The 9597-nt window shown below is 44.0% G+C and overlaps 1 protein-coding gene across 1 annotated transcript; it reads right to left on the bottom strand.

The window, feature by feature from the left end:
- Positions 1–4747: 4747 nt before the first annotated feature.
- On the bottom strand, positions 4748–9347 carry LOC111842670 (solute carrier family 53 member 1-like). The gene is made up of 9 exons (XM_072709218.1): positions 9210–9347; positions 8539–8619; positions 8156–8237; positions 7026–7213; positions 6596–6775; positions 6178–6346; positions 5866–6060; positions 5318–5478; positions 4748–4885 (listed from the first exon to the last, which is right to left on the bottom strand). The coding sequence occupies exons 1-9, from the start codon at positions 9345–9347 to the stop codon at positions 4748–4750; spliced, it is 1332 nt and encodes a 443-aa protein (XP_072565319.1).
- Positions 9348–9597: the final 250 nt, after the last annotated feature.

Below are 9597 nucleotides of genomic sequence, written 5' to 3'. Positions count from 1 at the left end.
GAACACTGGGTAATGCTTAGTTAATGACTAGTTAATGATTGGTTTAGGAGAGCAGCGGCGTCAGCATGAGGCTGGGCTGCATTGGGGTCGTACGAGTCCCAGGAAGGACTTTGAAGACGTCTTCCAAAGCCATAGGACACTGGCACCCAAACTAGTGCCTGTTTTCTCGATGGGCATTTCATAGACGACTCCATCTGATTGGTTCATTTTCATGCCTTTCAAACAAGTAGCAAAATTTCTCTCATGCCTCAAGCGGAGCCTTGAAGTGAATCGCAGAGTCAGCGGCTGCCTCCTTAGCGGGGTCCTGCGTGATTGTTCGCGGCTGTGAGCTGACCCAGTTTCCTCTGGACGTGAAGGGCCCCTTTCGGTTACATTGATGGCCAGAGGAGTGAATTAGTGACATTGTAAACTGTTACAGCCTTCATCCTAGGTTATCGCTTTTTATTCTTAGCCTTCATCATTGTTACCTGACCCCTGTGTTAATGAAGGAACTGTAATTCTGCAAAGAACTACTGTAATAACGACGTATTTGGCCAGTGGTCAGCAGGGTCTGTAAATTAATTACTCCAGCTGGTAGAAACCTTGCTTAGGGATCCTGTTATTTTGGTAATTTATTTTTGTGACTATGAATGAATCAAATACATGGATTATAATATGAAGTCTGTGTGCAGCTAACCCTTTTATATGGAAGGAGAAACAGCGAGCACTAATTATAAGCATATGGATGGTTATATCATATTTATTGTAATAACTTTTTCAAGTAACTTGAATCATATTATATAGAGTTGTTTAAATGTGGATGGTTTGGAAGAGATGTGCTTCAGTTCTGAGTTACAGGGTCAAACGCGAGGCATGATGACCGTTACAATAACCATATCAAAGTTGAACTGGCCTTTTGATATCACTTAAGACATTTTCAACCCAATCGCGTTGTTTCCTTATATGGGGAAATAGTCATTACGAGTGTTTATTTTTCGTAGTTGCCTATAGTAGTGTATTAACACGGCAAATTCTCCTGTTTGTTGCTTCTCCTGTAATGGAGGGGGCTGGTAGGAGCTACGTGTGGGCGGGAGTAGAGTGCCTTAAATATCTTATTATGAAAGTGTTTGAGAAGCCTGCGTTTCGCACAGTATATCCGTCTGCTTTGTGCTTTGCTTTTTAACTGTGCCTCTGGTTTGCAGATGCTTAGCGCAGACCCGAAAAAGAGACCCAAAAACAAAACACACAGCTAGATAAATAAGCAGAAGATTGCGAAGTTTTTTTGTTTTTTTTTTAATGGTGTTACTTTAAAATGTACTGTGCATATGTTCCCGACTATAGCCATGTTTGTTTCACAGAAATCATTTGCAGTGGTGGCTTGACATGGTTGTGCAATTTTCCATGCTTTCCTGGGAAAGCTGGTGTAGCAGAGGATACCAGAGAGAGAGTGAGAAGAGAGACGTTCTGCTTTGGGAATGGGGGGTGGGGGGCTGACACTTCTGCACACCGTGATGAAAAGTAACTAAGGATGAACCAAAAACGATTAACGTGACTGTAACCGTGGGATCGTTATTTGTTGCATGAGCATTTTTGTACACGTTTACTGCTTCAGAAAAACACACCGTACCAGGAAGCTTGGTATCGTGCTGTAGACTGTGGGGATCCGACTAGCAGCTTTTAGGAAAAGCTGATTTTATACTATGAGGGAATCTGATTCAGCTTCAATGTGCACTTTTTTTATTTGAGAACTTTCTTCGAAAAAGAAATTACATGCAATGCAAATTTATGGCCAATTGCTAAATATATGCTTATGCAATGTAATGTACAATCTATGGTTTATAGCCAGACTTGGGGTTCTGAACGGAAATGCAACCAGTTTTGTCGAAAACATCAATTACCTGACTTGTTTAAATTGTAAGTACGTTGTAAATTGAGTATTTGCAAAATGTTACATTTATACAGTTTCACCCGAATTAAAATTGCTTGTACATACTATGCTGTCCCCTAGATGTTCAGCCTTATCTCCATATATGAAAAGAATGTCCCCATAAAGCGGTCTGATTTGAGAGCTACAGTAAATATTGTATATTCTGAATTGAGTCTAATATGAAAGATGAAGTCCAACATATTTTTATATAGTAGCATTTAAACTGAAATGCATTTGACCCCAAGTCTGCTTGAATGACTGTTTCTTTCTCCCCAGCTGTGTTTTATAAATGGTATACTATCAGTCATTTTGCCTGGCTCTCTGCATTTAACTTCACCATTTGCAGCCATTGCACGTGTCTGTAATATTTTTTAGAGGTACAGAAGTAAAACTGAGACAGAAACTCTAGGAATGTTTAAGCTGACCCAATATGTCATTTGTTTTAAGGCTAATTTGTAGCTTTATAAAATAAAATTGACAATGATCTTGAATGCTTTTATAGACCTGTTTTTATTTTGGCCACCACCTAGTGGGGGTTCATAGGTAGTGAAATATTCTGCTACAGTTGCAGCAGAAGGCAATAGTATTATAGAGTTAGTTGCCTTGCCAAACCCTATGTCACTGATACCATATTGACCCACAGACCTGTTGACTGTGTTTCTTAATCCGATGCCAAGTTTGTGGATTCATTTTCCGAAACCCTTTATCCCTGTGACTCACACTTTTTCTTATGTTAAACTCTGGAGGGAAATTTGTGACGGAGTGAGGCATGTGCACATGAATGTCGCCTGTTAAGCTGCAGCCGAAGACCTAGACCTCGATCCCGCTGGACACTGGGAAGACCTAGACCTTGGTCCCGCTGGACACTGGGGAGAACTAGACCTCGGTCCCACTGGACACTGGGAAGATCTAGACCTCGGTCCCGCTGGACACTGGGAAGATCTAGACCTCGGTCCCGCTGGACACTGGGAAGACCTGCTGCCTTGGCGTTGGATTCGTAAAAAAGACGAGCGTGACATTTGGGACAGGGCTGCTCTGCAGGGAAACGCTGTGTGAGTCTGTTTTGGGACAGGTCTGCTCTGCAGGGAAACGCTGTGTGAGTCTGTTTCCTTCAGCACTGGGCTCTCAGCCCTTTTTTTGTTCAGTCCCATGTTATTTTGCATGCCAGCTGCATTTGCACTAAGACAGGTCAGTGTCACTCGAAGCTGTCACATATCTGGAGACCACCTTGTGTCCGGTTACGGTTCTTTTTATCCTTGGGAATGATGCAGTGACGTAAACATCAGCACCCAAAAGGGAGGGAGGCAGAGCTTTGACAGTTGGGAGAGGGAGACAGGAAGCCTTCGCCATCGCGGACCCCCTCAGCACGTCTGAAGGACACACCGTCCCTTTCCCCATACTAGCTATCATGCGGCTTGTGACAGCGTGAAGATCCAAGCGCTCACAAAGGGTCTGGAAACCCGACTCCTTTTTTAAAGAAGCCTGCATCTTGAAGTCGCTTCTTGGAGTGTAGTTCACAAAGCAAAGCCAATAGCAGTGTGGTCACTGTCAGCGGCTGTCACTGAAATGCAGTGGGAGGCCAGGACATCTGGTCCCCTTCAGAGCACTGCAGAGTAATGAATGCATACAATACTGGACTCCACTATTTTCAGCCCAATAACTCACTCATATTCATGCGATATGAAATGACAGTCTGAGTACCTAGAAATCAGAAGTTAAAAGCTTTACAAAACACTAATCTGCTTTTAACAAAAAAAATTTGAAAACAAAAAAATAAATCAAATCCTTTGCAGATGTTTTAAGTCTCACCTGAACTTCTTATGTCCATCGACGTTCATTCATTGTGGTGCAGTTTAAGCGTAACAGCATTTTATTATAAAACAAAATACAAACAGCTGTATGCTTTATAATAAAACCCCTATAGTGACCTATGAAATCCATGTTGTTTTATTTCTGATGATTTTTGTATGTGTTTAATGTGAAGCTCCAAAGTGAATTATTTGGAATTGTGTGTATATATTTTTTGAGTAATGTTTTTGTCTTCTGCATTCAGGGCTGTTTGTACTCTCTGTAGCACGACCAATTCATAGAATTATGTTAAGTGTTTTTGATATTCAAGACTTCATAATCATATCAAATTTATTACACGTTACTGCTAATTTTGAACACAGGGGTGGTCAGGATGATTACAGTTCCGTTGTTTCAAAGTCCACATATTGATTGTAGAGAAGGTTCATTCCTGCAATGCAAGGAGACTTTGAGGATCTGAGATCTTCTGTTCCTCCTCAGGTTAAATTTAACTCACTTTCTGTACACTCCATTGAAAGTTTTCTCTCTGTTGCTGCTGTCCTGAAACAGTGAAAAAGGAATGCTAATTTAAGTTTAACTGTCCTAGAATCAATAGGCTTGCATAAGAAAATTTAATCTTTAGCTTATTATGGTTGACAGTAAAACATAAATAACCAGAACTGTAGTGTAAAACCAGTGAACAGTAAACATTTGAGACTGATAAATTGTCCTGCTCCAGAGCATTACCTCGTCCACTTAAAGGAGGAATTCGATTTAGTCTTTGCAGAATGTGGTTTTTGACAGGTTTTTCCATTATTTTCCTGCTCCACGATCTTTTCCAGGAAGGAGTGTCCGTTCTGGGTCGGGGGCCGTACTGGGATGTCCCTGACTGCTCGGAACAGGCTGCAGTTAGTCAGATGCTCCTTCTCTAATCTGAGGAAGTTCCAGATGAACCGGCTGAAAGAGCAGAGAAGCCAAAGCAAACCCGTCGGTTTTGTCCGTACTCCGTGAAGAGAGTGCCTTGTGAAGCCTAAACAGCCGGCATCGCTCTCCTCACCGAATAACCTCCAGTGGAGCCAGGATCCCTGTGGCGGTAGCTGAGCCTGCATCCCGCATCTGCACCAGGATGATGTTGACCCCCCAGGCCAGCCTCAGCAACACGTCCGCCAGTATTGCACAGTAGTAGTAGGCCTGTAACCGCAAGCACCCGGGTGGGCTATAAACGTGGCATGCAGTGTGTAGCGGGCGGATGTCACTCCTATATGAAGCTATCTTTCAGTTGCCATTCATGCTGCACGAGCCATAATAACTGAAAGCAGATCATAAAAAATGCAACAAAGATGATTATACATTAGGGTTTAAATCTGGAATGTTTTAACAGAGGCTGTCTCTATGCCAGTCTCTCATACCATATTGGCCAATTGACCTGTACACTGTCTCAGTGAAAGATCAAGTTTACAGAGCAAATACTGATTCTATGCTAATTTCGATTCATAAAAGACATTTGACGCTTAAATGCAATTCCAGAAATACGTTTGACTTTCCATTGGGATTGCAGTAATACACACACACGCTGCAGAGTTACGGTAGGGTTAGCAAAAAATATTACAGAATCTTGGCTACCCGTTTAGAATAGACAGCCTCCTCTCTCAGATAGTCGGGGCCTTGGAGAAGCCCCCAGTCTATGCGTAAATCCCAGGTTATGGCCACCAGCACACTGCAGCAGGCAGAGGCGGCCCAGACGTAGAGGTAGAGCGTCAGTCCCTCTGCCTGACTGGGGTACTCTGCCAGATGCAAACAGGTGCAGAGACAGAGACCATGAAGAGCAGCTCTCAGGTGTGAACACTGCACCTCAACTTTCAAGCACTTCAGATCACTCCATATATCCTTATAATAAAATGTGTTTGCACATTTTAAAAGCAGTTTTTTTTCCTTTTAATTCTTTTTAGTACTTGTCTGTTCTATTGCTCTTCATTTGTATACACTTCAACTTTAAATCATTGCACTTTGTACTGCTGTATCAGTTATTACAGTTATATTCTGCATTTTAATCTTTACGATATTGTAGTCAACAGTAAGACTGCAGCCCCTCCTTTCTAGAGTTACGCCCTCTTGTGGTTCATCTCCTCTCCCGCTCCCCGAGCTGCGTGATTTCAGGCCGGGGAAGTCACCTAACGCCATGCTGTAGAGGCCGGCGAAGGTGATCGTGAGGAAGACCACGGAGTATTTGCCGGCATTCAGGAGGTGGGGCTTGGTGTTCCCGCTGTCCCAGAAGTTCCTTAGACACTGTGCAAAGCGAAGCCAGGGCGGGAAGCACTGTATCAGGCAGCTGAGGTCCTTGGAGGTCCTCTCGCAGTCCAGGCTTCCTGGAGCACTCACACAGAGAGGCAGAGGAGGTGAGCAGGATGGCCCGCCAATCAGCGATGCTGCCCCATCTGCCTTCCTACCTCAGCCCCGACGAGCCGCTCCGAGGTGCCTCTCACCTACAGGCGGAGCGTACATGCCGGCCAGGTCCTTCCAATCCACCTCACATGCGTAGAACCAGATGAGGCTCCACAGATCCAGGAAAAGCGGTGCGAGGCTGTTCAGTTGGTCGGCAAGCCAGAAGTCAGGAAACCCTACTGAGTGGAACGGAGTGGTGAGGACCTTGTACTGTGGAGGGACAGAATGGACACTGAGATCAAGGAGATGCTCAGAAGGCCCTGGAGAACTCAGATCTCGATCAAACCATTCCCCCTTAAATGTAGCCTCTATAACTGCAATATTCACACAATTTCTTTCACCTTCTACAGTCTTATACAAATACCCAGTCACACGGTCAGTTGTGTTAACTGAGGTTGGTAGGACGTCTGCTGCCTGCGTGTGAGGGTATCCAAGGCCCGGGCCCGAGCACATCCTCACCAGCACGGAGAGAAGCCAGCGCCGAGCCCGGGCGTGCAAGGTGGGCATGGGGCTGAGCAGCAGCACGAGGGGCAGGCAGTAGAAGAGGAGGGGCTGCAGCTGCAGAGGGACGGGCAGGAGAGGGGCATAGAGACAGGCCAGGATGCTGGTGCACCAGCACACGGCTAAACCCCCCGCCGCCTAAAACACAGGACAGCAATGTCACTCACCACCATCCAGTCACTGGTTATCTCAGGGTCATACTGGGTATTCCTAATTCCTAATGCATAACAAAGTCTAGCTTCAATGACTGTTCAGATTTACATTGTGATTAGATTGATATCAGCCGTGATACTTTGCTTTTATCGCTTTTGTACTGCCTGTCTGAGAGAATGTTTTGCTTGCTATTGTATCCTCAATAAAACTGAACGGATGTCATACTCATTCTTACTTCAAAAAAGTGGTAGTGTGATAGATTATCTCGGCGGTCCAGCTCGAAGATGAGGACATAGTTGACTCCGGCTTTCTTCCAACCGTACACGTTGAGCCCCAACAGAAAGAGGAACTCGATAAGCAGAAACCCCCCCCTGTAGAGTCGCAGCAGTGGTCGGAGCGGCTCCCACTCTTGGACCTGTGTCACTGGTATCAGAAGGGTGGGATCCCACCAGCAGCGGGTAAGATTTGGATTAATAACAGTCTTCCATATCTCTTGTTCTTCCTTTCATACTTTTCTGCGGAGCCCTGATTCTGACATACAGATAAAATTTATATAATGTGGCCACATTTTACTAATTCGTTCGCACAATGTATTATATCGGTAACATTTTTTACCAATTCGTTCCCTCATTTTGGTTAAATCATGGCCACGTTTTATTAATTCATTCCTTCGTTCTGGTTAAATCATTGCCACGTTTTTTTAATTCATTCCTTCGTTCTGGTTAAATCATGGCCACGTTTTTTTCATTCATTCCTTCGTTCTGGTTAAATCATGGCCACGTTTTTTTTAATTCATTCCTTCGTTCTGGTTAAATCATGGCCACGTTTTTTTCATTCATTCCTTCGTTCTGGTTAAATCATGGCCACGTTTTTTTAATTCATTCCCTCGTTCTGGTTAAATCGTGGCCACGTTTTTTTTAATTCATTCCTTCGTTCTGGTTAAATCATGGCCACGTTTTATTAATTCATTCCCTCGTTCTGGTTAAATCGTGGCCACGTTTTTTTAATTCATTCCTTCGTTCTGGTTAAATAATGGCCACATTTTTTTTATTCATTCCTTCGTTCTGGTTAAATCATGGCCAAGTTTTTTTTAATTCATTCCCTCATTTTGGTTAAATCATGGCCACGTTTTATTAATTCATTCCCTCGTTCTGGTTAAGTCATGACCATGCATTACTTATTCATTCACATGATGTGTTAAAACATGGTCCACAATATATATCATTTTTATCATTACGTCATGAGCGGGTCTCCGTACTTTTCCGCATCGACAAACATTTCTCATCATTGACTCCATGGATTTAAACTTTGTGTCATTTCTTGTTTGGGGACAGTGACTTGGGGAAGAGCATGCAAACATCTCACCTCTCAGTGCAATGAGAGCCAATAAAGCCAGCAGGAGACCACAGGTCACCCCCAACCGAAATGTGGTCCATACAGGGACAGGCTGGAGAAAGAGCTCATCATAGAAGCTGGTATATCATGGCTGAGCATCTCAACTCAGCTGAATTTACGTCCAGGCCTGTCTTTAAGGTGAGTAATTTCAGTCATTAAAAACTTCAGTTACTAATATTCTTGGTACAAGCTCATTGGAAATGGATATAGAGATTTTAATACTAAAGAAATGGAATCTGTGTTGCAATTACCCTTTGTAAGCTTGCATTCTACTTAATTTCTTCTAAATATTGCTATAAAATCTTCATTCTGTGCTTTAAAAGATACTGAATGCATTATATTCACAGACTTACCTTCATTCCTCCTATTGGTGGCAGCTGAAGTTTCCCAGCGACTTTCTGTCTGTCTCCACCCACCAACTGGCACATTAATGACTGTTGGTGGAGAGAAAGGAATAACACTCAAGGCGGATGGGGATAAAAGCAGAATGAGACTCAAGGCGGATGGGGGTAAAAGCAGAATGAGACTCAAGGCGGATGGGGGTAAAAGCAGGATGAGACTCAAGGCGGATGGGGGTAAAAGCAGGATGAGACTCAAGGCGGATGGGGGTAAAAGCAGGATGAGACTCAAGGCGGATGGGGGTAAAAGCAGGATGAGACTCAAGGCGGATGGGGGTAAAAGCAGGATGAGACTCAAGGCGGATGGGGGTAAAAGCAGGATGAGACTCAAGGCGGATGGGGGTAAAAGCAGGATGAGACTCAAGGCGGGTGGGGGTAAAAGCAGGATGAGACTCAAGGCGGATGGGGGTAAAAGCAGGATGAGACTCAAGGCGGGTGGGGGTAAAAGCAGGATGAGACTCAAGGCGGATGGGGGTAAAAGCAGGATGAGACTCAAGGCGGGTGGGGGTAAAAGCAGGATGAGACTCAAGGCGGATGGGTGTAAAAGCAGAATGAGTCTTGTGGATGTTGTGGGTTCTCCATGCTCTGTGATGGTACCACTCCTTTCGTGATGCTCCCTTGCTTACCTCCACCTCAGCGATGAACTCACATGTTCTCCTACTGCTGTGGAGCAGCGATTCATCCAGCTTCTCCTTCTTCCACTTATCACCTAGCCTCGAAGCAAACCTCACATCGTGCTTCTTCATGATCTTGCAGAAGCCCATGTAGTTCAGCTCCTAACTCAAAGATGACACGATCGAACACAAAATCTTGCTGACAGACAGAACAGTACATGCATATACTGTATCATCGAATAGACTAATACTGAAACTGCCATTTTACTATTGATGATTTTACCATTCTGTTCATGTAGATGTAAAATTCATTCTGTTTTTAAAGGATATAATGAAAGTATTCATGCAGCTGGAGTGACACACAGAGCAGAGTCTTGTATATGTGTGTGCATGCATGCAT

This window comes from Paramormyrops kingsleyae, chromosome 2 (assembly GCF_048594095.1).
Source record: "Paramormyrops kingsleyae isolate MSU_618 chromosome 2, PKINGS_0.4, whole genome shotgun sequence".
In the NCBI taxonomy this organism is placed as follows: Eukaryota; Metazoa; Chordata; class Actinopteri; order Osteoglossiformes; family Mormyridae; genus Paramormyrops; species Paramormyrops kingsleyae.
Note: the sequence above shows the minus strand (reverse complement) of the source record. Positions and strands in the feature narration are given on the sequence as shown.

Bases quoted from the DNA above. Each gene is read 5' to 3' on its own strand.
- LOC111842670 (XM_072709218.1), bottom strand. From the start codon at position 9,347: ATGGGCTTCTGCAAGATCATGAAGAAGCACGATGTGAGGTTTGCTTCG. The intron at 6,776-7,025 runs GTAAGAATGAGT...CCTGTGTTTTAG, and splicing joins CACACTACCACTTTTTTGAA to GCGGCGGGGGGTTTAGCCGT. The intron at 5,479-5,865 runs GTGACTTCCCCG...TGCATCTGGCAG, and splicing joins CCTCTACAGCATGGCGTTAG to AGTACCCCAGTCAGGCAGAG.